The following is a 27,415-nucleotide window of genomic DNA, read 5'->3' on the forward strand; positions in this document are numbered from 1 at the left end:
ACGAGAGAGAGAGAGAGTACGAGAGAGAGAGAGAGTACGAGAGAGAGAGAGAGAGTACGAGAGAGAGAGAGTACGAGAGAGAGAGAGTACGAGAGAGAGAGAGTACGAGAGAGAGAGAGTACGAGAGAGAGAGAGTTACGAGAGAGAGAGAGAGTACGAGAGAGAGAGTACGAGAGAGATAGTACGAGAGAGATAGTACGAGAGAGTGAGAGTACGAGAGAGAGTACGAGAGAGAGAGAGTACGAGAGAGAGAGAGTACGAGAGAGAGAGAGAGAGAAAACGAGAGTACGAGAGAGAGTACGAGAGAGAGAGAGTACGAGAGAGAGAGAGTACGAGAGAGAGAGAGTACGAGAGAGAGAGAGAGTACGAGAGAGAGAGAGAGTACGAGAGAGAGAGAGAGTACGAGAGAGAGAGAGTACGAGAGAGAGAGAGAAAGAGACAAAGAGAGAGAGAGAGAGTACGAGAGAGAGAGAAGAGAGACAAAGAGAGAGAGAGAGAGAGAGAGAGAGAAAGAGACAAAGAGAGAGAGAGAGACAGACAGACAAAGAGACAGACAGACAAAGAGAGAGTCTTACCATCAGGATTAGTTTTAAATATTAAACAGTTACAAAAAGTCATGATTTAACATAAACCATAAGTCCGTCCATGCCAGTTGATTGTTTAAGATGATATTGTGCTGATTAAAGGTCGAGTGCTGATGCCAGCACTGGGGGAGCGTTAGCTTGACAAGGTTATGGAGGCTGACTGTTTGAGAGCGCTGAATTAGCACACCCAGCCACTGCTGAATCATCCCCCCACCCCCATCGATGACTATGATAAACCAGCCCCACAACAGTCAGCCGACCGCAGTCACTCCTTGAAGCCAGCACATCCCGACAATGCCATCGGAATTCACCGGTCACGGACAAGAAAAAAACCAGAATGTGTGGTGTTGCTCATTTGGTGAATTTATCCGCTCAAGGCGAGGGACAATAACACCTCTCCTATCGCAGACGGCCAGGCTCTGCATCGAGCCCTCCCGGGGTCAGGTGCTGTGGGGTAAGATGCTGAGAGGGGCCCTGTACCAAAATCAGAAGAGCGCCCCCTACTGCCCGGTTGAGACACTTGTCCGCACCAGCCAGCCTAAGGCCTTCTGAGCGGGATTACCAATTTATGCCCGAACATGGGGGCGCATATGGTGACTGGCACTGGATTCAACACTGCCCACAGGATCGGTACAGCTCACCACCACCCCCCCGAGCTAGGTTCATAGAATGATGCACCACAGGAGGCCATTCAGCCCATCGTGCCTGTGCTGTGAAAGAGCTATTCAATTAGTCCCACTCCTCTGGCCTTTCCCCGTAGCCCTGTAAATTTTTCACCTTCAAATATTTATCCAATTCCCTTCAGAAAGTACCTATTGAATCTGCTTCCACCACCCCTTCAGGCGGTTCATTCCAGATCATAACAACTTGCTGCACTAAAAAACTACTTTTGTTTCCCATTTGGTTCTTTTGACAATCCCCTTAAATCTGTGCCCTCTGGTTGCCGACCCATCAGCCACTAGAAACAGATTCTCTTTATTTACTCTCTCAAAACTCTTCATAATTTTGAACACCTCTATCACACCTCCCCTCTCTTGTCGCTCTCGGAACCAACTAGGGAACAGGTTAGTTTTGATCTCGCATTGTGTAATGAGACAGGATTAATTCGCAATCTTATAGTATAGGATCCTCTGGGGAAGAGTGATCATAATATGACAGAATTTCATATTAAGTTTGAGAGTGATGTGGTTAAGTCTGAAACTAGGGTATTTTTAAAAAAAGCCAATTTCGGAGGTATGAGGGGTAGTTGGTCGAGGTAGATTGGGAAATTAGATTAAAAGCTATAATGGTAGATAAGCAATGGCAAACATTTGAAGAAATAATTCATAATACTCAACAAATGTACATTTCCTTGAGGAATAACAACTCTACTGGAAAAGTGGTCTCGCCGTGGCTAACTAGAGAAGTTAACTAGAGATTAAAAGAGGCGAAAAAGGTAGTTAACCTGAGGATTGGGAGGGTTTTAAAAATCAGCAAAGGATGACCAAAAAATTGATAAAGAGGGAGAAAATAGAATATGGAGAGTAAACTAGCAAGAAATACAACAGATTGCAAGAGCTTTTACAAATGTGTATAAAGGAAGAGATTAGCAAAAGTAAGCATTGGCTCCTTAGAGGCTGAGACAGGAGAAATTATAATGGAGAATAAAGAAATGGTAGCAACGTTTAACAAATGTTGTGTGTCTATCTTCACAGTGGAAGACACAAATAACATTCCAGAAATTGTGGGGAACCAAGAGGCTAATGAGAGTGAGGAACGTAAACAGTAATAAATATTAGTGAAGAAAAAATACTGACGAAATTAATGGGACTAAAAACCGACAAATCCCTGATGGTCTTTTAAAACTGGCAAATCAGAAGACCATTAATGTTATTCGATTGATTTAAAAGGATTCTGATGAAAAAAAGCATCCTATTTATATTTGCTGGGGAGCCCAGGTTAAGGAAAAATAAACTGCCAAATGGTAGAGATCAGAAGCAGCCAATTGCAAGTAGCTTATTTTTGGGCAATATTAACGATTTACAAATTTTTATGCACAGTTTACATTCATTGTTAAAGCTTTATCAGACAGGCAGGGGCATTGGGTACAGGCTGTACTCTCTGCAGTGTCATACGTTTTGATTTCACACCAAAAAGACACACTGCGTCGCCTTAATGTGTTACCAGGACACGGAGAAAAACAGTGCTGCGACAGGTTAAGTGAAGCATTTATTTGTCTTGAGTTTGGAGAGGGAGACATAAACCCTTGCGCACAAGCACTGGCACAGATGGAACACATGCTGTGTAAAGACACCCTCAAAAAGAAAGTACGAAATTTCGGCCGGGACCAATGCCAAATAAAACAGAGGTCGTTAAATATAGGAGGGGGTCAAATGGATGGAAAGGGAGGAATTCTCGGCGCAATTTCTGACAGTCACATTCCTCGTGTACAGTACCTTTCCTGCGCTTCTTTCGCTCAGTAATTGGTCCCCACAATACGTAGATACTAGCTGCCAACGCTGCAGCAACTCCTCCAATAACACCCCAGTTCTTCATCATTCTATTCCTGCAAAATTAATAAACTGAGTTTTATTTTTTTGTTGACAAATTTCACTCCTTCTCTCCTGGTTGGGGGAGGGGGGGGGGGGGGGAAAGGGAAAGAGGGGGAGTGATTTGTTTCTTGGCTCTGTGAGTGTCTTCCAGTACTTTCTCAACTGAGTGCCACGCGCAGGCTTTGACAGGGGGGGTACTGATGGGCTACTTGACTGTAGGAGCCGCTTGGCAGCCACATGTGCACTACTCCACCCCCCCCCCACCCACAGGGTTTCACTGGCCGCTGACCAGGAGGCCAGTTCCTGTCTCCCCTCCCGTAACCTGGCTGGGGGTCAGCACAGGTCGAGAAACAATCTGTGGTCCAGTTATAAACAACAACTTGTATTTATATAGCGCCTTTAACTGTAGTGAACTGTCCCAAGGCGCTTCACAGGTGCATTACGAGATTAAAATTTGACATCGAGCCCCATGAGAAATTAGGGCAGCTGACCAAAAGCTGGGTCAAAGAGGTAGGTTTTAAGGGGCGTCTTGAAGGAGGAAAGAGCGGCGGAGAGGTTTAGGGAGGGAGTTTCAAAGTTTGGGGCCCAGGCAACAGAAGGCACGGCCACCGACGGTTGAGCGACTATAATCAGGGATGCTCAGGAGGGCAGAATTAGGGGATCGCAGACATCTCAGGGGTTGTGAGGCTGGAGGAGATTACAGAGATAGGGAGGGGAGAGGCCATGGAGGGATTTGAAAATAAGGATCAGAATTTTGAAATCGAGGCGGCGTTTAACCGGAAGCCAATGTTGGTCAGCGAGCACAGGGGTCCTGAAGAACATGACGGGAACTGGAGTTTTCTTTTTAAATTTAATTTTAAGAGGTTCCATCATTGTTCTGTTTCTTAACCTGCGGAGGCCTCCCAAATCCCAGTCGCAGCCCAATCGCCAGAACTTGGCGACTCACTGATTTTGGTTTAAAAATATCGCGCATTTTAGCGCACACGCTCTGGAAATTAACAGAGCTCCACACCTGTAAATGGATTTCCTGTTTCTCTCCGTGTGATGGTGAAGCTCACTCAGCGCAGCCCTGCTACCAAGTCCAGCTTTCAGTCAGCTGGCCACTTAACTTTCCCACAACTAATGCATTCTAAACTGACAGCTATCGTTCTAATGCTTGTCCTTACCATTTACATTGTTGTTTTAGCAAATTTGCCTCCTGCAATTACATTAGAAAATAAGTAGAAAAGAACAACGGCATATGGTTTTCACTGGCAACAAGCCTCTGGAACGAGTTAGCGGAGAATTACCTGAATAAGGGAGGAGTGCAAAGGGATCCGCAGGATCATTACAGATGAGGAAGGATATTCTGACCATCTTAATTCACCAATCCATGACATCCTACCATCCCCCCATTGCAGCATTCAATTATTTCCTAAATGATTCCAGGGTTTTTAACCTCACTGCTCTTTCTAGAAGTGTATTTAACATGTTGGGATTCATGAGGCAACTACAAGGAATTGCATTTATGTAGCGCCTTTCATGACCTCAGGACATCCCAAAGCGCTTTACAGCCAATGAAGTACAAGGGTAGTTACAGCAGCCAATTTGCGCTCAGCAAGCTCCCACGAACAGCAATGAGTTAACATAAGAATATAAGAATTAGGATCAGGAGTAGGCCACCTAGCCCCTCGAGCCTGCTCCGCCATTCAACAAGATCATGGCTGATCTGGCCGTGGACTCAGCTCCACTTACCCGCCCGCTCCCCGTAACCCTTAATTTCCCTTATTGGTTAAAATGACCAATCTATTTTTTTTTTGTGATGTCGGTTGACTGGTCAACTAGCTGCATTTTGGTATAAAGACGACAAGGCAAATTGGTGAGGTTAAAATCAAACAAAAAAAGGAACAGGCTTCTTGAGCGCAATGGCATTTTCTGTTTCTAAAAATTATATAAATTTCGGTATGGGTAGCGGCTCCCCCTCCCTAATGTGCTGCCCTCGCTACAAAAGGGGGGACAATTCTTCTGGATTGTCAGGGTACATTTGGACAATTAGTTCTGCTATCCAGTGATCCACTCAAAATAGTGTCTCCAGGAACTGACCCATCCAGCCGACGAAGATTAAAAAAGCCCAATCCTTCGACAGCGCAGTCACAGAATCGCACCGCACAGAAAGAGGGCATTCGGCCCATCGTGCCTTTGCTGTCTCTCTGCAAGAGCGGTCCAACTGGAACAACCGAGTCAGGTGAGCCGAGCTGGAGCGGGCAGTGGGGCTGGGGCAACTGGCCTCAGCACCCCGGGGCTTGGCAAGAGGAAAACCTGCCAGTTTCCTCGTCACTCCTGCTGGGGAAAGAGGCGCTGGGCACCAAACCTGGCTTGGCGGCGATGCCCCCTGCAGTCGAATAGCTCGGTGGGTGTGTGTGGGGGGGGGATGCAGCATTCACTCTGCGGCCTCAGTGTTACCATGGTGATGGTCAGAGCTTCCAGCAAACTGCTCCCACTCCCCCCACACCCACCACACAATGCCCAGACCCGGGGTAGGGGGGGAGAAAGGAGGGACTCCCGAGGCGTCTGCCGCAGGCCCCCGGCCTCACCTGACGGCGGTTCCGCTCTGCAGGAACTCCCGGACCAGCCTGTCGCCCGCCTCCGGCCTAGCCCCGGGCCCACTCCGCATTCCCCCTTCTCTCTCTCTCTCTCTCGCTCTCCCGCCTGCCCCAAAGCCGGCACCTTCCACCGGGCCCGGAACCAATGATCCCGGCGAGCAGCGGCCCGGACTGAAGACGGTGGGCACCACCCTCCCCGCCCCGCCAACGAGTGCGAGCGGGGACAAGCTTGACCCGCCAGAGGCGGCGGCGCCGGTCCTCCCGGCCGCTGGGTGGCGCTGTCCCCACACTCCCAGTGCCCAGACACGGGCACACAGACAGCACTGTGGCTGGCCAGTGCTGAGCTCTGCTGTTTTCAGGATTGGCAGGCTCTTTCGACCCTGCTGGGATTTTTCAGCAGTTTTGCTTGATTTATATGAGCTGACCAAACAAAACCAATCCTTTCATAGACATATAGAAAATAGGTGCAGGAGTAGGCCATTCGGCCCTTGGAGCCTGCACCGCCATTCGATAAGATCATGGCTGATCATTCACCTCAGTACCCCCTTCCTGCTTTCTCTCCATACCCCTTGATCCCTTTAGCCGTAAGAGCCACATCTAACTCCCTTTTGAATACATCCAACGGACTGGTCTCAACAACTTTCTGTGGTAGAGAATTTCACATGCCCACAACTCTCTGAATGAAGAGATTTCTCCTCATCTCGGTCCTAAGACTGTGACCCCTGGTTCTGGACTTCCCCAACATCAGGAACGTTCTTCCTGCATCTAACCCGTCCAGTCCCGTCAGAATTTTATATGTTACTATGCGATCCCCTCTCATTCTTCTAAATTCCAGTGAATATAAGCCTAGTTGATCCAGTCTTTCTTCATATGTCAGTCCTGCCATCCCGGGAATCAGTCTGGTGAACCTTCGCTGCACTCCCTCATTAGCAAGAATGTCCTTCCTCAGATTAGGAGACCAAAACTGCACACAATATTCAAGGTGTGGCCTCACCAAGGCCCTGTACAACTGCAATAAGACCTCCCTGCTCCAATACTCAAATCCCCTCGCTATGAATGCCAACATGCCATTTGCCTTCTTCACCGCCTGCTGTACCTGCATGCCAACTTTCAATGACTGATGTACCATGACACCCAGGTCTCGTTGCACCTCCCCTTTTACTAATCTGTCACCATTCAGATAATATTCTGCCTTCCTGTTTTTGGCACCAAAGGTCCAGTGATGGGAGAGATTCATTATTGGCAGAATGAAAAAAATCACCCTCCTGAGCATATCATCTTGATTGGCACCCTATCCACCGGGGCTCAGTGAGTAGCACCCTCGCCTCCGAGTCAGAAGGTTGTGGGTTCAAGTCCCACGCCAGGGATTTGAGCACATAAATCTAGGCTGGCACTCCAGTGCAGTGCTGAGGGAGTGCTGCACTGTCAGAGGTGCCGTCTTTCAGATGAGATGTTAAACCGAGGCCCCGCCTGCTCTCTCAGGTGGACATAAATGATCCCACGGCGCTATGTTGAAGATGGCCAGTCCAATATTTATCAACATCACATTTGTAGTAGCTTGCTGTGTGCAAATTGGCTGCCATGTTTTGCACCAAGTATTTCATTGGTCGTCAACCCGAAACGTTAACTCTGTTTCTCTCCACAGATGCTGCCTGACCCACTGAGATTTCCAGCTTTTTCTGGTTTCATTTCAGATTCCAGCATTGGCAGTATTTTGCTTTTATATAAATGCAAGTCTTTCTATATTCAAGACTGAGATCGATAGATTTTTGGACTCTAGAGGAATCAAAGATTCTGGCAGGAAAGTGGAGTTGAGGCCACAGATCAGCCATGATCTCCTTGATTGGTGGAGCAGACCCGAGGGGCTGTACGCACTCCTCCTAATTCTTATCTTCTTATGGTGAATAAATTAGTGTATACTGTTCGCATTTTATAATCTACTGGTTTATAATGCAGATACGTGGCCAGTCTGCAGCATCTATATCTATTAAAAACCTTGTGTAAGATGTGAACCTCCTGCCCACAAACCTTGTGCTTATGATTTTTGGTGGTGGCTTTTGTCCTGACAATTGTCAAGGTGCAGTTACAGCCTCTTGGCAGTAGGTGGTACTGTGGCATGAGTACCTGCAGCGTCTCCACTCTATCGCCATCTAGTGTACAGGTAAAAGAAAACTTCTATTCACTGCTGCAGGCAATACTGACTTGTGCCTGAGAATTGATTCATAGAATCATTGATTGAACAATAATTGGTGACCCTACAGCAGCCACTGAAGCAAAATGGGGTAATGATGCATATTAAAAGAAAGACTTGCATTTATATAGCGCCTTCCACGAACACTGGATGTCCCAAAGCGCTTTACAGCCAATGAAGTACTTTTGGAGTGTAGTCACTGTTGTAATGTGGGAAATGCGGCAGCCAATTTGCGCACAGCAAGCTCCCCCAAACAGCAATGTGATAATAACCAGATAATCTGCTTTCAATGATAGTGATTGAGGGATAAATATTAGCCAGGACAGCGGGGATAACTCCCCTGCTCTTCTGCGACAGAGTCCCATGGGATCTTTAACATCCACCTGAGAGGGCAGACGGGGTCTCGGTTTAACGTTCTCATCCGAAAGATGGCACCTCCGACAGTATGGGGCTCCCTCAGCATTGCACTGGAGTATCAGCCTAGATGTGTGTGCTCAAGTTCCTGGAGTGGGACTTCAACATAACATATTAAGAACATAAGAATTAGGAACAGGAGTAGGCCATCTAGCCCCTTGAGCCTGCTCCGCCATTCAACAAGATCATGGCTGATCTGGCCGTGGACTCAGCTCCACTTACCCGCCCGCTCCCCATAAGCCTTAATTCCCTTATTAGTTAAAAATCTATCTATCTGTGATTTGAATATGTTCAATGAGCTAGCCTCAACTGCTTCCTTGGGCAGAGAATTCCACAGATTCACAACCCTCTGGGAGAAGAAATTTCTTCTCAACTCGGTTTTAAATTGGCTCCCCCGTATTTTGAGGCTGTGCCCCCTAGCTCTAGTCTTCCCGACCAGTGGAAACAACCTCTCTGCCTCTATCTTGTCTATCCCTTTCATTATTTTAAATTTTTCTATAAGATCACCCCTCATCCTTCTGAACTCCAACGAGTAAAGACCCAGTCTACTCAATCTATCATCATAAGGTAACCCCCTCATCTCCGGAATCAGCCTCGTGAATCATCTCTATACTCCCTCCAAAGCTAGTATATCCTTCTTTAAGTAAGGTGACCAAAACTGAACGCAGTACTCCAGGTGCGGCCTCACCAATACCCTGTACAGTTGCAGCAGGACCTCCCTGCTTTTGTACTCAATCCCTCTCGCAATGAAGGCCAACATTCCATTCGCCTTCCTGATTACCTGCTGCACCTGCAAACTAACTTTTTGGGATTCATGCACAAGGACCCCCAGGTCCCTCTGCACCGCAGCATGTTGTAATTTCTCCCCATTCGAATAATATTCCCTTTTACTGTTTTTTTTTTCCAAGGTGGATGATCTCACATTTTCCGACATTGTATTCCATCTGCCAAACCTTAGCCCATTCGCTTAACCTATCTAAATCTCTTTGCAGCCTCTCTGTGTCCTCTACACAACCCGCTTTCCCACTAATCTTTGTGTCATCTGCAAATTTTGTTACACTACACTCTGTCCCATCTTCCAGGTCATCGATGTATATTGTAAACAGTTGTGGTCCCAGCACCGATCCCTGTGGCACACCACTAACCACCGATTTCCAACCCGAAAAGGACCCATTTATCCCGACTCTCTGCTTTCTGTTAGCCAGCCAATTCTCGATCCATGCTAATACATTTCCTCTGACTCCGTGTACCTTTATCTTCTGCAGTAACCTTTTGTGTGGCACCTTATCGAATGCCTTTTGGAAATCTAAATACACCACATCCATCAGTACACCTCTATCCACCATGCTCGTTATATCCTCAAAGAATTCAAGTAAATTAGTTAAACATGATTTCCCCTTCATGAATCCATGTTGCGTCTGCTTGATTGCACTATTCCTATCCAGATGTCCCACTATTTCTTCCTTAATGATAGCTTCAAGCATTTTCTCCACTACAAATGTTAAACTAACCGGCCTATAGTTACGTGCCTTTTGTCTGCCCCCTTTTTTAAACAGAGGCGTTACATTAGCTGCTTTCCAATCCGCTGGTACCTCCCCAGAGTCCAGAGAATTTTGGTAGATTATAACGAATGCATCTGCTATAACTTCCGCCATCTTTTTTAATACCCTGGGATGCATTTCATCAGGACCAGGGGACTTGTCTACCTTGAGTCCCATTAGCCTGTCCAGCACTACTCCCTAGTGATAGTGATTGTCTCAAGGTCCTCCCTTCCCACATTACTGTGACCAGCAATTTTTGGCATGGTTTTTGTGTCTTCCACTGTGAAGACCGAAGCAAAATAATTGTTTAAGGTCTCAGCCATTTCCACATTTCCCATTATTAAATTCCCCTTCTCATCTTCCAAGGGACCAACATTTACTTTAGTCACTCTTTTCCGTTTTATATATCGGTAAAAGCTTTTACTATCTGTTTTTATGTTTTGCGCAAGTTTACTTTCGTAATCTATCTTTCCTTTCTTTATTGCTTTCTTAGTCATTCTTTGCTATCATTTAAAATTTTCCCAATCTTCTAGTTTCCCACTAACCTTGGCCACCTTATACGCATTGGTTTTTAATTTGATACTCTCCTTTATTTCCTTGGTTATCCACGGCTGGTTATCCCTTCTCTTACCGCCCTTCTTTTTCACTGGAATATATTTTTGTTGAGCACTATGAAAGAGCTCCTTAAAAGTCCTCCACTGTTCCTCAATTGTGCCACCGTTTAGTCTGTGTTCCCAGTCTACTTTAGCCAACTCTGCCCTCATCTCACTGTAGTCCCCTTTGTTTAAGCATAGTACGCTCGTTTGAGACACTACTTCCTCACCCTCAATCTGTATTACAAATTCAACCATACTGTGATCACTCATTACGGGAGGATCTTTTACCCACAACCTTCTGACTCGGAGGCAAGGGACATGCCAAAGAATTACTGATCTTGGGTTGCCAGTTAGGCCCATGGTTGCCAAGGCTGGCGGTGGGCCCATGTAGTGGGCGGGTGTCCATGATCATCAACTTTTCGGGAACAGTGTGAAGCAGTGGGAGGATTCGCAAACTGATTCACAGCCTGACTGGCTGTAACCATCGTCATCATCATATCATCGGGACTGTCGGTGGGCCGGGGCCATTGGAGGGAGCAGCGCGCGGCAGCATACCACTGCAGGGAGCAGCGCGTGCTGCTGCAGGAGGGAGACGGCTGCGAAACCAGGTCGCTGATTGCAGTGCGGGCAGGCACAGCAGGAGGGGCGAAGGAGCGGCAAGGGTCCATAGAGAGAAGTGACCGGGGCCCAGGAGAGGCGTGAATCTGGGGGTCCAGTAGAGGCGAGGGCCCAGGGGCAGCACGGACCAGCTCACACTGCGATATGTGTGAGCGCTCGGTCTGTGCAGCAGAGCTGGTCTCCAGTTGAGTAACCCTTGCCACTCGACCAAGAGCTGGCTCTGTCAAGCCCGTGTGGTGGCTGGTGTGCAACGGCCACCACACGTTAAAAAAATCCACGCACAGGCATCTTCCACCCTTCAGGATGTAGTTCGGGATCTGGAATATTAGGTCCTTCATCGAAACACCTGTGAACTCATCCCTTTTTGGCGTGGAAGCAAGTCATCCTCGCTTCGAGGGACTACCTCTGATGATGAGTTCCTAAAAGTGAGTTCTTAGTTGACTGAACAGTCCAATACGGGAATTACAGTCTCTGTCACAGATGGGACAGACAATGGTTGAGGGAAAGGGTGGGTGGGACAGGTTTGCCGCACGCTCCTTCCGCTACCTGCGCTTGATTTCTGCATGTTCTCGGCGACGAGACTCGAGGTGCTCAGCGCCCTCCCGGATGCTCTTCCTCCACTTAGGGCGGTCTTTGGCCAGAGACTCCCAGGTGTCGGTGGGGATGTTGCTTATCAAGGAGTCCTTGAACTGTTTCCTCTGCCCACCTGGGGATTGCTTGCCATTCAGGAGTTCCGAGTAGAGCGCTTGCTTGGGGAGTCTTGTGTCAGGCATGCGAACAATGTGGCCCGCCCAACGGAGCTGGTCGAGTGTGGTCAGTGCTTCGATGCTGGGGCTGCTGGCCTGATCTGTCATGTATGTAACCTTTATGTAACAACACTGCAATACTGTATATACGTAAGAAATGCACACCTTGACCACAGGGGGTGAACTTGTGGGAGACACTCCTCACCTGGTCATCCAGGTATATAAAGGGAGGTCCCACGCAGGGTCATCACTTCTTGGTCCTGTGAGTAAAGGTTCAGGTCATGGAGTGACCTTGTCCATAGAATGTGCCTCGTGTGGATTTGTGGTATTGTGTAAGGACTTTACATTGGCGACGAGAAACGGGAATCAACGACCCACGAGAATGGCCACCGGTAGCACAGAGGAATGGTACTGTGTTGGTGAGGACTGGGACAATTTCATTGAAAGGCTCCAGCAGAGTTTTGTTACGAAGGACTGGCTGGGAGATGCAGTGGCCGACAAGCGAAGGGCTCATCTACTGACCAGCTGTGGACCTAAGACTTACGCGCTCATGAAAGATCTGCTAGCACCCGAGAAGCCGGTGGACAAAACCTTTGAAGAGCTCAGCAAGCTAATCAGTGAGCACCTCAAACCGTTGAGCAGCGTACACATGGCCCGACACAGATTCTATACGCACCGACGTCGGGAAGGACAGAGCATACCGGATTTCGTTGCGGACCTCCGGTGCTTGGCCAGCCTCTGTAAGTTCACAGACGCCTGCAGGGGGGAGATGCCAAGGGATTTCTTTATTGAGGGCGTCGGTCATGCCGGGATTTTCAGAAAGTTAATTGAGACCAAGGACTTGACCTTGGAAGCGGCGACGTTGCTGGCTCAGACTTTTATGGCGGGGGAGGGGGAAACCAAGATAATACACGCACGCAATTCTGCCTCCAACGTGGCGATGGATCAGGGAGTCAATATCATAAATGCGACTCAGAGCCCTGCAGGCAGGCAAGGGCAGTTCGACACATCCCAGGCAGCAATAGACCCAAGAGTAAGTCTCCAACACAGACAATGGCAGGCTGAACGGACATTTACGCCCCCCCCCCAGTGGACAATGCGTTCTGGGATGGGGCCATTGACACCCACTAACAGGGTGCTCAAGAGCAGTCAAAGGGACAATCAGCGAGGAATGCCTGGTAACAGCTCTTTTGCTCACAACAATGGGAATCTCAGTTCATGCTGGAGGTGTGGGGGCAGACATGCTGCCAGGACTTGCAGGTTTCAACAGTTCACCTGCAGAAATTGTAACCTCACTGGCCATTTAGCCAGAATGTGCAGAAAGCCTGTAACCAGGCTAATATACGAGGCGGATGGACCAGATGAGGGGTCTGCGAGGCAGGATGACGCTTGGGGCAAATCAATGGACGCTGAAGTTCAGCGGGTTCATGTGGCAAACATTCACAGCTCATATACCAAAACGTCACCCATGACGATGAAAGTCCTATTAAACGGCATCCCCGTACGCATGGAGCTGGACACAGGGGCCCGCCAGTCACTCATGAGTGTTCAACAATTCGAAAAGCTGTGGCCACTCAAAGCCAGCAGACCCAAACTAGAACGCATTGAGATGCAATTACGGACGTACACCAAAGAAATAATCCCAGTGCTAGGCAGTGCAATATTGGCGGTCACACACAATGGATCAGTGAACCGGCTGCTGCTCTGGATTGTCCCGGGAAATGGTCCCGCACTGTTGGGGAGGAGCTGGTTAGCTGAGATGAACTGGAAATGGGGGGATGTGCACGCAGTGTCATCTGTGGAGCGAAGTTCATGCTCACAGGTCCTACAGCAATTTGAGTCACTATTTCAACCTGGCGTCGGGACGTTCAAAGGTACCAAAGTAGTGGTACGCATCACCCCGGACTCCAGACCAGTGCACCACAAAGCCAGAGCTGTGCCGTATGTGATGCGGAAGAAAATTGAGAGCGAGTTGGACTGGTTGCTGAGAGAGGGCATCATCTCACCCGTTGAATTCAGCGACTGGGCGAGCCCCATCGTTCCCGTCCTAAAAGCGGATGGCTCAGTCAGGATCTGTGGCGACTACAAGGCCACTATCAACCGGGTGTCACTACAAGACCATTAACCGGTCCCGAGAGTGGAGGACCTTTTGGCCACGCTGGCAGGCGGCAAGCTGTTCACCAAGTTGGACCTCACTTCAGCCTACATGACTCAAGAACTGGCCGACGAATCCAAGCTACTGACCACAATCACCACGCACAAGGGACTGTTTGTTTACAACAGGTGTCCGTTTGGCATTCGATCAGCGGCCGCGATTTTTCAAAGAAACATGGAAAGCCTGCTCAAATTTGAGTACAGGGGCAGGGAGGTGTTGCTACAGTTGTACAGGGCCTTGGTGAGGCCACACCTGGAGTATTGTGTACAGTTTTGGTCTCCTAACTTGAGGAAGGACATTCTTGCTATTGAGGGAGTGCAGCGAAGGTTTACCAGACTGATTCCCGGGATGGCGGGACTGACCTATCAAGAAAGACTGGATCAACTGGGCTTGTATTCACTGGAGTTCAGAAGAATGAGAGGGGACCTCATAGAAACGTTTAAAATTCTGACTGGTTTAGACAGGTTAGATGCAGGAAGAATGTTCCCAATGTTGGGGAAGTCCAGAACCAGGGGTCACAGTCTAAGGATAAGGGGTAAGCCATTTAGGACCGAGATGAGGAGAAACTGTGGAATTCTCTACAAGAGAAAGTTGTTGAGGCCAATTCACTAAATATATTCAAAAAGGAGTTCGATGAAGTCCTTACTACTCGGGGGATCAAGGAGTATGGTGAGAAAGCAGGAATGGGGTACTGAAGTTGCATGTTCAGCCATGAACTCATTGAATGGCGGTGCAGGCTAGAAGGGCCAAATGGCCTACTCCTGCACCTATTTTCTATGTTTCTATGTAAATCCATTCCTGGAACGATTGTATTCCAGGACGACATCCTCATCATGGGTCGGGACACCGAGGAACACCTCCACAACCTGGAGGAGGTGCTACGTCGACTGGACTGGGTAGGCCTGTGACTCAAGAAGCCTAAGTGTGTGTTTTTGGCTCCTGAAGTCGAGTTTCTGGGCAGGAGGGTTGCTGCAGACGGGATTCAGCCTACCGAATTCAAAACGGAGGCGATTCAACGAGCGCCCAGGCCCGGCAACACATCGGAGTTGCGTTCATTTCTGGGACTCTTGAACTATTTCGGGAACTTTCTGCCGAACTTAAGCACATTGTTGGAGCCGCTACATGTACTTCTGCATAAGGGTTGCGATTGGTTTTGGGGGGACTGTCAGGAACGGGCTTTCAATCGGGCGCGGAACCTACTTTGTTCAAAGAAGTTGTTGACTCTGTACGACCCCTGTAAGAAAAAATGGTTCTGACATGTGATGCATCATCCTATGGGGTTGAGTGTGTGTTGCAGCAGAGTAATGATGAGGGCCAACTCCAACCTGTGGCTTATGCATCTAAGTCGCGCTCTCAAGCTGAACGGGGATATGGGATGGTTGAAAAGGAAGCACTCGCATGTGTCTCTGGGGTAAAGAAGAGACTTTTTTGGCAGAAGGTTCGAATTAGAAATGGACCACAAGCTGTTAAGATCCCTGCTGTCAGACAGCAAGGCTGTCAATGCCAATGCGTCAGCTCGCATACAGCGATGGGCTCTCACGCTCGCTGCGTGTGACTATACCATCTGGCACCAGCCCGGCACCGAAAATTGCGCTGACGCGCTCAGCAGGCTTCCACTGGCCACCACTGAGGGGGCAGCAGAGCAAAGCGCTGAGATGGTCATGGCTGTCGATGCCTTTGACAGTGCAGGCTCTCCCATCACAGCCCGCCAGATGAAAATCTGGACTAACAGAGATCCCCTCCTATCCTTGATTAAGAAATGTGTCCTGACTGGGGATTGGGCGCCCGCACACGTAGCATGCCCTGAGGAGGTCAGACCGTTTCACAGATGGATGGATGAGCTCTCCATCCAAGCCGACTGCCTACTATGGGGCAGCCGGGTAGTCATGCCCCAGAGGGGCAGGGAAGCATTCATCAAGGAACTCCACAGCAAGCACCCAGGCATCGTGTTGATGAAGGCCATTGCCCGGTCACATGTGTGGTGGCCGGGAATTGATTCAGACCTAGAACACTGTGTTCACAGGTGCACGACGTGTGCCCAGCTAGGTAATGCCCCCAGGGAGGCCCCGCTCAGCCCGTGGTCCTGGCCCACCAGGCCATGGTCACGTATTCACGTAGACTACGCGGGCCCGTTCATGGGAAAAATGTTTCTCATTGTGGTTGATGTGTGCTCGAAATGGATCGAGTGCATCATTTTTAATTCGTGCATGACATCCACCACAATGGAGAGTCTACGTGCGGTCTTTGCGACCCACGGTTTGCCGGACATCCTTGTTAGCGATAATGGCCCATGTTTCACAAGCTACGAATTCCGGGAGTTCATGTTGGGTAATGGCATCAACCATATCAGGACAGCACCATTCAAGCCGGCCTCCAATGGCCAGGTGGAACGTGCGGTCCAAATCATAAAACAAGGCATGCTCCTGATTCAAGGACCCTCCCTTCAATGCCGCCTATCGCGCCTCCTGCTGGCCTATAGGTCCCGACCGCACTCGCTCACGGGGGTCCCGCCCGCGGAGCTACTCATGAAACGAACACTCAAAACTCGGCTGTCCCTCATTCATCCAGTCCTGTCTGACACTATTGAGGGCAAGTGCCAGTCCCAAAACGAGTGCCATGACCGTAATTCAAGGAGGAGATGTATAGAAATTGATGATCCCGTATTTATCCTCAATCACGCTTTGGGGCCCAAATGGCTTGAGGGTATTGTAATAGACAAAGAGGGGAATAGGGTCATAGTGGTCAGACTTAACAATGGGCAGATATGCCACAAGCATCTGGACCATGTAAAAAAAAGGTTCAGCATGGACACTGAGGAACCTGAGGAAGATCATGAGATGGTATTCACACCACCGCCAGTGAACGAGCAACAAGAACAATCAGCAGCATGCACAGTCCCTGCGGTCAGCCCGGACAGGCCGGAATCACCACAGGTGACAGACACGCAGACCAAGGCTCAACAACCAGAGCCCCAACTGCGGCGCTCCACGAGGGAGCGCAGACCACCCGAGAGACTTAACCTGTGATCCCAATAAGATGTTGAGGGGGAGGTGATGTCCTGTATATAACCTTTATGTAACAACACTGCAATAGTGTATATACGTAAGAAATGCACACCTTGACCACAGGGGGTGAACTTGTGGGAGACACTCCTCACTTGGTCATCCAGGTATATAAAGGGAGGTCCCACGCAGGGTCATCACTTCTTGGTCCTGAAATAAAGGTTCAGGTCATGGAGTGACCTTGTCCATAGAATGTGCCTCGTGTAGATTTGTGGTATTGTGTAAGGACTTTACATGATCGAGAACACTGACGTTGGTGCGTCTGTCCTCCCAGGATCTTGAGGTGTCTACTGTATATGGTCCATGTCTCTGAGCCATACAGGAGGCCGTAACCAGCTTTATTCCAGCCAATAGGATGGTTAGTCCTATACAGCAGGAGGCTTTTATGGCCTCCCGCAACCCATACGATGAGTGCGGTGGGGGGCAGGGGTGAGGGGAAGGGTTATCCCGCTGGATTCCGAGCCGCAGTCCGCCTCCACTCGCCGGGATTCTCTGGACTGGGGCGCGAACCCCGGCCAGAAATTGTTTGACAACCTGTGAACGAGGGGGACCTTGGTCGTTATTCATCTTGCAATGGCTGTGTTCCTGTACTCGCGATGATCTAAAACGTGAGGCATGAGCAGAGACACTAATCACTCCAAATGTATAAGGAAACGCTGGTCAGAAACATAACGAGTGCTGGTAATCATTCTTTATAATCTCTCAATAGATTAGAACTTTTTTAAAAGCAACAAGGCCGAGAGAATTTGCTGTTTCGCTTTTGACAGAAACAAATGAGTTTGAAAATGGAGCAAGACTTGGGAACCACCTGACACACGGTCACCATGGTTACTTAGCGGACATGCCATTGGTTGGGCTGTCCGCCACACGGACTGAGGAGTTGCCATAGCAGCGGGGCATGATGTTCCTGCTTTTCTTAAAATGAGCACGCTAATGTACCTGCTCCCTTCCTGGCTTTTTCGATCGAGCCCGCTTGCTTCTACACAGCTTCCGGCTCATTGGCAGCAGTCGTGTCCAACAGTATAACAGAAGGCAGGATCAGAGAGGGTGCAGAGGAGGTTCACTTCATTGGTACCAGGGATGAGGGACTTCAGTTATGGGGAAAGACTCGCGAAGCTGGGATTGTTCTCCTTAGAGCAGAGAAGCTTAAGTGGAAATTTGGTCGAGGTGTTCAAAATCATGAACGGTTTTATTGAGTAACTAAGGGGAAAGTGTTTCTAGCGGATGACGGGTCGATGACCAGAGGACACAGAGTTAAGATGAATGGCAAAAGACCAGAGGGGTAATGAGGAAAAGTTTTATTTTACACAGCGAGTCGGTACGATCTGGAACGCACTGCCTGAAAGGACGGTGGAAGCGGATTCAATAATAACTTCCAAAGGGAATTGGATAAATACTTGAAAGGAAAAAGATGACTGGGCTACGGAGAAAGATCAAGGGGAGTGGGACTAATTGGGTAATTCTACCAAAGAGCCGGCACTGTATGATGGGCCGAATGGCCTCCTGTGCTGTATCACTCTATAATATGGGCCTACCTAAACCATTTTGAAATGTACAAAACACACACACACAAAATACTTGGAACATTTATATATTTATTTATAGATATATCTCATATTTAAAATACACTCACCATAGAATTCGTATATATATATTTTTTTTAAATCATTTCATTTTTCCTATTTAACGGCCAGACAGTATACGATCCCAATTTTTAGAAAAGATAAAATATATATTTGACTACGTTATAAAGTTACCACATGTTGATACGGTGCTTCAGCAAGAGGCTCGAGATGGGGAGAGATGAACCCTGGCACCATGTCAGGACGTGTACGCCACAGAGTGGCGCAGCTGCCCAAGACTGCATCTCACTGCTTCAGCAAATACGGCAAACTGGCACAGCCTCACCTCAATAAACCCACCAGGAAATCTTTCTTCCAAAAAAAAATCCGGATGCGTGTCCGGGTTACTTTTTAAATTAAACACAAGTGAGATTGGGAAAAGATAATTGAAAGGGGCATTATACGCTAAAAGGTACTATTCTACGTGGAACGGGACAGGGGCTCGGGGTGCCGGTGTATAGATAGCTGAAGCCAGCAGCGTACGGTGCACCATCTGTAAAGGGAGTGAATGAGATCTTGGGCCGTATAAATGGCAAATGGTGACGGGCGAAAGGGCCAGAGGCAACATGAGGAAAAACGTTTTTGCACAGCGTGTGGTTCGGAGTTGCATTGCCGAATGGAAGCAGATTCAACAGTAGCCTTCAAAAGGGAATTGGATAAATATTTGAAGGAGAAAACATTACAAGGATCTGGGGAAAGTGCGGGGGAGTGGGACTAACTGGATTGCTCGCCCACAGAATAGAGCACAAGTCTCAGGAAGCTTGTGCAGGGTGTTGGTCCTGTCCCAACTGGAGTACGGTAGAGGGTTCTGGGAAAGACGTCCAGGCACTGGAGAAGATATGGCAAAAGGCAACTAAACTAACTGTGGCGTCTGAACCGTGAAGAGAGGCTGCAAAAGCTGAGAATAATTACACTGTTGGAAAGAAGGCTCCAGGGTGATCCTAATGAAGTATTCAAGATTCTAAAGGGTATAGAGCAGAGAAGGTTGAGAGGAGATTTGATGGATGTTCAAAACCACAAGGGGTCTAGACAGAGTAGATAGAGAGAAACTGTTCCCATTGGCGGAAGGGTCGAGAACCAGAGGACATGGATTTAAGGCGATTGGCAGAAGATCCGAAGGTGACACGAGAAATAACTTTTTAACGCAGCGAGTGGTTAGGATTTGGAATTCACGGCCTGAAAGGGTGGTGAAGGCAGACTCAATTTTATCTTTCAAAGGGGAGATGGATAAGTATATGAAGGAAAAAACTTTGCTGGGCTACGGGGAAAGGACGGGGGAGTGGGACTGGCTGAGAGTCAGCACGGGCTCGACGGGCAGAATGATCTTCTCCCGTGCTGTAACCATTCTATGTATAGACGATATAAACATCAATATGTTTAACAGTCATAAATTTTACAAGAAGGTGTAGCCTTGAATGTGGAAGAGAGGGAGAAGAGATCATTTATATTTAACTACTTTATGCAGAGGATGGTGGGTATATGGAATGGACTACCAAGGGTGGAAATAGGGGCTGAGAGATGGTTCAGTATCTGGAGAAAGCAAATTGATGGAGGTGTATGATAGGTATTGTGGGATAGGATTTTTCCCAGACATTGGACTGGCCGCAGGGATCTGAACGGCTTCTCAGTTACGTGGAGAAGTTGAGGTTGTTCTTCTTGGAGCAGAGAAGGTAAAGAGGAAATTTGATCGAGGTGTTCAAAATCATGAGGGGTTTAAATAGAGTAAATAACAAGAAACTGTTTCCAGTGACTGAAGGGTTGATAACCAGAGGGCAGGTTTAAGATGATTGGCAAAAGAACCAGAGGCGACATGAGGAAAAACATTTTTACGCGAGTGGTTAGGATTTGGAAGGCACTGTCTGATAGGGCGGTGGACACAGATTCAATAGTAGCCTTCGAAAGGGAATTGGATAAATACTCGGAGAACAAAAATTGAAGGGATCTGGGGAAAGAGCGGGGGAGTGGGACTAACTGGATTTCTCTTCGAGTGAGCCAGCGCAGACTCGATGGGCCGAATGGCCTCCTTCTGTACTGTTCTATGATACACAACAGGAAGGGAAAAGGGGGAAAATGTGAAATATTTGTGTTGTGGACTCTACTTTCTCAGAGAGTGATCTAAGGTGATCTACTCTACCTCACACAGGGACAGGAAAAGCCGATGGCCTCCTAAGAAGGCATTGATGGCAGGTCTGGGGGGATTGTTCAAATAGTCCGGTTCTGCCTCTTCCCCCATCCTCTCTGTAGCACAGGAAAGGTCAAGTGTGAGGAAGGAAGAGGAAATACTGGGAGAACAAATGGAGGGCAAGTGACATTTGGATGTAGGCAAGGGCTACCAAACAATAAAATAATCTAGATTGGGCATTCTGTATTCCTGGTATCACAGCAGCAGGAAGAGGAAGAAATGTGACTCCATACTGGAACAGACTTACACAATATCTCAGGGGGGTTGGGAACAATTTGGAGTTGTGGAAATATTTATGACTGGAAGTGACCCCGACAGCGATCACATCCTGGTTTAAAAAAAACTTTGGGAGGCCAATGAATCTATATAGAAGAGAGAGTTTGTTGTCAAATGACGTCACGCACCATTCAAAGATTAAGAATTGATGGCCGTCACTAACTTGAGCATCTGTGGTCATGCTAACCTTAAGTGCTGTGAAATGCAGTCTTGGTCTTTACAAGTATCAGAACTGCAAATACTGAAGTATGGGGCATTGTTAGCAAACCACAGCACAGTCCAGACACTACAAAAGATCAAAACGACAAGGCAGTCAATGTTTTGGATGACAAAGTGGTCAAACCATTTATTTTATGTCTGGTTTCATTGTGGAAACTGATCAACGTTATAGATTGTTCCCTGCTTTCATTTTTTTCCTCGGAACTGATGGCATTATACTCATAGTTTATTTGGCAATCCTTTTGATGATAACACTTTATTGGACCAGTCCATCTCATGAACAGGCCAATCTGTGGCAAGAATAGAGTAGGCACAGGGAATCACAGATCCTCGTGAAAATCAACTCCTTGTCGCTTTGCCTTGAAATCCTCACTACATCAGCCATGGGCTCCTGTTGAGATTCACTATCCCCTGAACTTACTTCATATTCGAAATAACTGCAAGATCTACACTCAACAGAGCGCCTTTAATTTGATTGGTAAAGTTAAATCAAATGGAGATCTGAATGGTGTGATGTTCTTATACTGGCTGGCCATGGAATAGTATGCAAGAGTGTCAGGAAGTTTTGGTGCATGTGGAGAGAGTACGCAAAGGCAGTCTCTTGGACCAGTTATCTCTCCCTAGCAAGAGAGGATATGACCCTTTTGTGGATTGACTATCAGCACACAGCTTTCTTGCACTATCCAGCAGTTGGGGCATCTACTCAACCTCTGTTGGCTTTTTATCAGGTTGACACCCTTGGCAGCAGTAAGGGTCCCAGATTCCAGATGATGCTTGTAATGTATGCCTCTGTGAGCAATGTATGCACGTGTGAGTACACTCACAGCTTTGTAGAGCTGTTGAGTTGGGAGTGGCTTAGCCAGTCACGTGATGGCCACAAGACTCAATAAAACCCCAACCAGTTGGGTTCGGGGGATCCACGATGAGGCAGGTGGTTGTGAGCCTGGTGGATGAACTGCTAATGTGTCGTGTGATTGTTAAACCTTTGCTAATAAACCAACTAGTTCTTAATAGCAAATGCGTTGCTATGAATTCTTAAGCAAAGAACCCATGAAGCAAATACATTACAGTGCTCCCTATGGCCTTAGTGGCAAGGGGACGACAAGGGTGCTCTGCCTTTCCTGTGTGGGCTCACGTGCTCCACTGTGCCAAGTGCTGTCCTGACGTCCTGCTCACTGAGCTCCATTCACTGCTCCCTACCAACAACGTTGAGGCAGAACTAGCTACTTTGCCCTTGTGTCCCAGACTGACGGGAAGCTACCTGGATATCATGTCTTCTGGCCGCCTATGAGCAGCAACACTGTGACTGTGCTTTCCTCGGTTCCTTTTTAAAATCATGAATGCATTCTTTGACTTTGCCAAACAAAAGAAATCCTCGCAAATGCATCAATGATGTGGCTACACACAGTGGCCAGAAGAATCCTCAACCCAAAGGCGAGTTGGGTTTCAGTCAGCTGCGGGACTCCTGGAGTTGGTGTTTTCACAAGAGGTGACATCGTCCTCCGCAACAGGGAGGAGGGAAAGGACGCGAGCCTCTCTTTTAAATATAAAGAAGGTTTGGAGCCCATTGCTGATGTACGATGATCCAAATCTGGGCTCCCATTAAATACAAACCAACTAAAACATTGACAGATCACAATATCAAGAGGAGAGGGACCTGGCACAAAGTAACGAATTGTTGCCCGCATTATAAAGCACTTAGTGGCTTTCTTTCTGTCTCCTTGGAGAAAGCACAATTCACTTCTACAATATATATATATATTGTATATATATATTCATCTGGATATAGGTAACTTTTCTGAGTTTAAACATTTACAAATAGATAGTGTGTACAACATTCAATAGCAAATAATCTCCATTTACAGAACAACATTTCACACGAGGCAGTGACACATTCAAAATGTACAACCGGTTTGGGTGACGCAAGTCAGATACGCGGACACTTGGGCTGGAGGAGGCCACCGCTTCTGTATGTGGAAGGGGAGCCGGCTACACATCTGGCTTTCCACTTACGTGTGCGTGTATGCTGGTACAGTGTCGCTTTATTTACTCTTTGTTACACATCCTAGTTCGTTCAAGCCTCGCCAAGGAGGAGACCCGGAACTTTCTCACCTGCAAGCTAGCAGTTCCCGACCAGTAACTTTCGCAACGCAAAATCCGAGCTGTTGGTCAAGAGAGCAGTGGACAAATCCAACGTGCAACTCGCAGAAAATCGCACAATCTTGTTCAATCGTGGTAGCAGTGCCATTTAAAATTGTGGGGCCGGGGAGGGGGGCTCTGTCAGGCTTTCTCCATCATCTTGTATTGTGCTAATAGAGAAGCGGATTTCAAAATTCTCATCCGTGTTTGCAAATCCCTCCATGGCCTCGCTCCTCCCCTAGCTCGGTAATCTCCTTCAGCCCCACAATCCCCCGAGATGTCTGCGCTCCTCTAATTCTGCCCCCTTGAGCATCCTTGATTATAATCGCTCAACCATTGGTGGCCGTGCCTTCTGTTGCCTGGGCCCCAAGCTCTGGAACTCCCTCCGTAAACCTCTCCGCCTCTCTTTCCTCCTTCAAGACGCTCCTTAAAACCTATCTCTTTGACCAAGCTTTTGGTCACCTGCCCTAATTTCTTAACTGGCTCAGTGTCAAATTTTTGTTGTTGTCTGACAACACTGCTTTGAAGCATTTTGGGATGTTTTACTACATTAAAGGCGCTATATAAATACAAGTTGGTGTTGTTGTTATATATCAATGTGTAAAAGCCCCAAGGGCTTTGAGGTCCACAAGGCACAAGAGGACCACATTGGATCTAGGACATTGGTGACACACCTTAAATACACTATTTCATTGTGTGTGTTGGGGAGGGGAGAGGAGGCAGCAGCAGGAGCAACAGACTCTGATTACAACTCTCTTCCAATGCAAAAGCACCACCAGGTACTTGTGTAAATTGTAACATTCAAGCTTTGAAATAAAGGATAAAACCTGACTAGAATTACGGCTGGTTTATAAAGGAAAGCACATTAGGAGTAACGTTATGCGTCGCTGCTTATACACCTCGCCCATTATCACTCTCTGTTGATTTCAACAGAGGATAACATCGGGCGTGATATAAAGCCAGCATTGCACCCAATCTTGTTAGTTTCCCATGGGATGCGCCTATAATTCATACATGGCGACAAGCTCCTAATTTCAATCAGGCCCCTGCCGCCAGTTGCCCAGTGGAGACAGGTGCATCCCCACAGGAGCCAGGGAGGAGGAGGTGAAAACTGTGGGACCTGTAGTTCTATTTTAAACATGACTTCCCCAGTTGCCATGTAGGACGTTGAAAATCCTTGTCTACCCAGAGCATAGCCTTACCTTCCTGGTTGGCGAGCAGGGAAAGGAGCGGGAAGGAACAGGCGCCAATATCCCACAGTTAGGACAGGCTGGCAATGGTGGACCAGAGGCACATGGTTGGGGGCTTGGGGGTCGAATGCAATGTTCCCTTTAAGCTCTCGAGGTCCTGCGCAGCCAGCTCAACTGCTTTTGAATGGAAAAGAAATGCGCATGCACAGAACTTTGAATAGGCCGCGCAGCCCCTTTAATTATAGGGAATATTGGTCACATGGGCTGCAATTGGGCTAAGCTCTCTCACTACAATAGGGAAGCAAAGTCTTAAATAAACCTTTCACACATTCTTAATCAGCGCGTCGGTCGGTGTTTCCCTTTTGACCTTAACCTTTTGTGTGACACTGCAGGGAAAAAACACAAGCTGGAAGTGGAACAACCCACAGATATTGGTAAAGATGACCCTACTGACACCGCTAAACAGTCAGCGTTCCCTTTGTTAACTCGCTCGGCCTCCTTAGTTTCGATTGGCAAGTCCAACCTCCTGCACTGAACAGCCCACAGATTTCACACACATTACAACAGTGACTACACTTCAAAAGTACTTCATTGGCTGCAAAGCGCTTTGAGACGACCGGTGGTCGTGAAAGGCGCTATATAAATGCAAGTCTTTGGGATCATAGAAACATAGAAAATAGGTGCAGGAGTAGGCCATTCAGCCCTTCGAGCCTGCACCATCATTCAATAAGATCATGGCTGATCATTCACCTCAGTACTCCTTTCCTGCTTTCTCTCCATACCCCTTGATCCCTTTAACCGTAAGGGCCATATCTAACTCCCTCTTGAATATATCCAATGAACTGGCATCAACAACTCTCTGCGGCAGGGAATTCCACAGGTTAACAACTCTCTGAGTGAAGAAGTTTCTCCTCATCTCAGTCCTAAATGGCCTACCCCTTATCCTAAGACTATGTCCCCTGGTTCTGGACTTCCCCAACATCGGGAACATTCTTCCCGCATCTATCCTGTCCAGTCCCTTCAGAATTTTATACGTTTCTATGAGATCCCCGCTCATCCTTCTAAGCTCCAGTGAATAAAGGCCCAGTTGATCCAGTCTCTCCTCATATGACAGCCCAGCCATCCCTGGAATCAGTCTGGCGAACCTTCGCTGCACTTCCTCAATAGGAAGAACGTCCTTCCTCAGACTAGGAGACCAAAACTGAACACAATATTCCAGGTGAGGCCTCACTATGGCCCTGTACAGCTGCAGTAAGACCTCCCCGCTCCTATACTCAAATCCCCTAGCTATGAAGGCCAACATACCATTTGCCTTCTTTCAGCGACTGATGAACCATGACACCCAGGTCTCGTTGCACCTCCCCTTTTCCTAGTCTGCCGCCATTCAGATAATATTCTGCCTTTGTGTTTTTGCCCCCAAAGTGGATAACCTCACATTTATCCACATTATACTGCATCTGCCATGTATTTGCCCACTCACCTAACCTGTCCAAGTCACCCTGCAGCCTCTTAGCGTCCTCCTCACAGCTCACACTGCCACCCAGTTTAGTGTCATCCGCAAACTTGGAGATATTACACTCAATTCCTTCATCTAAATTGTTAATGTACATTGTAAAGAGCTGGGGTCCCAGCACTGAGCCCTGCGCCACTCCACTAGTCACTGCCTGCCATTCTGAAAAGGACCTGTTTATTCCGACTCTTTGCTTCCTGTCTGCCAACCAGTTCCCTATCCACGTCAGTATATTACCCCCAATACCATGTGCTTTGATTTTGCACACCAATCTCTTGTGCGGGACATTGTCAAAAGCCTTTTGAAAGTCCAAATACATCACATCCACTGGTTCTCCCTTGTCCACTCTACTAGTTACATCCTCAAAAAATTCCAGAGGATTCGTCAAGCAAGATTTCCCTTTCATAAATCCATGCTGACTTGGTCCGATCCTGTCACTGCTTTCCAAATGCTCTGCTATTTCATCCTTAATGATTGATTCCAACATTTTCCCCACTACTGATGGCAGGCTAACCGGTCTATAATTACCGGTTTTCTCTCTCCCTCCTTTTTAAAAAAGTGGTGTTACATTAGCTACCCTCCAGTCCATAGGAACTGATCCAGAGTCGATAGACTGTTGGAAAATGATCACCAATGCATCCGCTATTTCTCGGGCCACTTTCTTGAGTACTCTGGGATGCAGACTATCAGGCCCTGGGGATTTATCGGCCTTCAATCCCATCAATTTCCCTAACACAATTTCCCGCCTAATAAGGATGTCCTTCAGTTCCTCCTTCTCACTAGACCCACTGTCCCCTATACCTTCGGAAGGTTATTTGTATCTTCCTTCGTGAAGACAGAACCGAAGTATTGGTTTAATTGTTCTGCCATTTCTTTGTTCTCCATTATAAATTCACCTGATTGGGTTTTGTATGCCGCCCGTTACCGCATACGGGAGGCGGCTAACAGACGGCAAAGGCCTACTGTCGTTGGTAAACAGCGTCCACGCCTCGCTCTAAATTGAATCGGCTCTCTGGCAGAGACGCCAAGAGGCAATGCTGCGTTGGCTAAGGTCACCCTCGTGGTGACATCATCCAGCGTGCAACAACGCCTCTTTGACGCCTGTCGCGACATTTGCTTTGCACGGCTGCCGTACAGCCAGGAATAAGTTGTCGTAAAAGAGCGGATCTCGGGTGGAATCGCCCAGAAAGGAAGGCAAGTTTTTCTCTCTATTTATTTCTGCATGTTTTCATTAGTTTTAATGGGGAAGTATGCGTG

The 27,415-nt window shown here is 47.8% G+C and overlaps 1 protein-coding gene across 8 annotated transcripts in view; it reads right to left on the bottom strand.

The window, feature by feature from the left end:
* LOC139269037 (ubiquitin carboxyl-terminal hydrolase 30-like) overlaps nucleotides 1-27,415 on the bottom strand; it is a 90,862-nt gene that overhangs the window by 60,631 nt on the left and 2,816 nt on the right. For 5 of the 8 annotated variants that reach the window (XM_070888002.1, XM_070888009.1, XM_070888007.1 and 2 more), the window contains exons 1-2: nucleotides 5,689-5,852; nucleotides 3,020-3,129 (exon numbers count right to left, since the gene is read on the bottom strand). In XM_070888002.1, the coding sequence (XP_070744103.1) occupies nucleotides 3,020-3,129; nucleotides 5,689-5,768 (190 nt within the window). In that variant the 5' untranslated portion in view covers nucleotides 5,769-5,852. Of the gene's footprint in view, nucleotides 1-575; nucleotides 984-3,019; nucleotides 3,130-4,404; nucleotides 4,866-5,688; nucleotides 5,853-27,415 lie in introns of those variants that run through there. The other 3 variants (XM_070888006.1, XM_070888004.1, XM_070888008.1) reach the window with 3 other exon arrangements.

This window comes from Pristiophorus japonicus, chromosome 8 (genome assembly GCF_044704955.1).
Source record: "Pristiophorus japonicus isolate sPriJap1 chromosome 8, sPriJap1.hap1, whole genome shotgun sequence".
In the NCBI taxonomy this organism is placed as follows: domain Eukaryota; kingdom Metazoa; phylum Chordata; class Chondrichthyes; family Pristiophoridae; genus Pristiophorus; species Pristiophorus japonicus.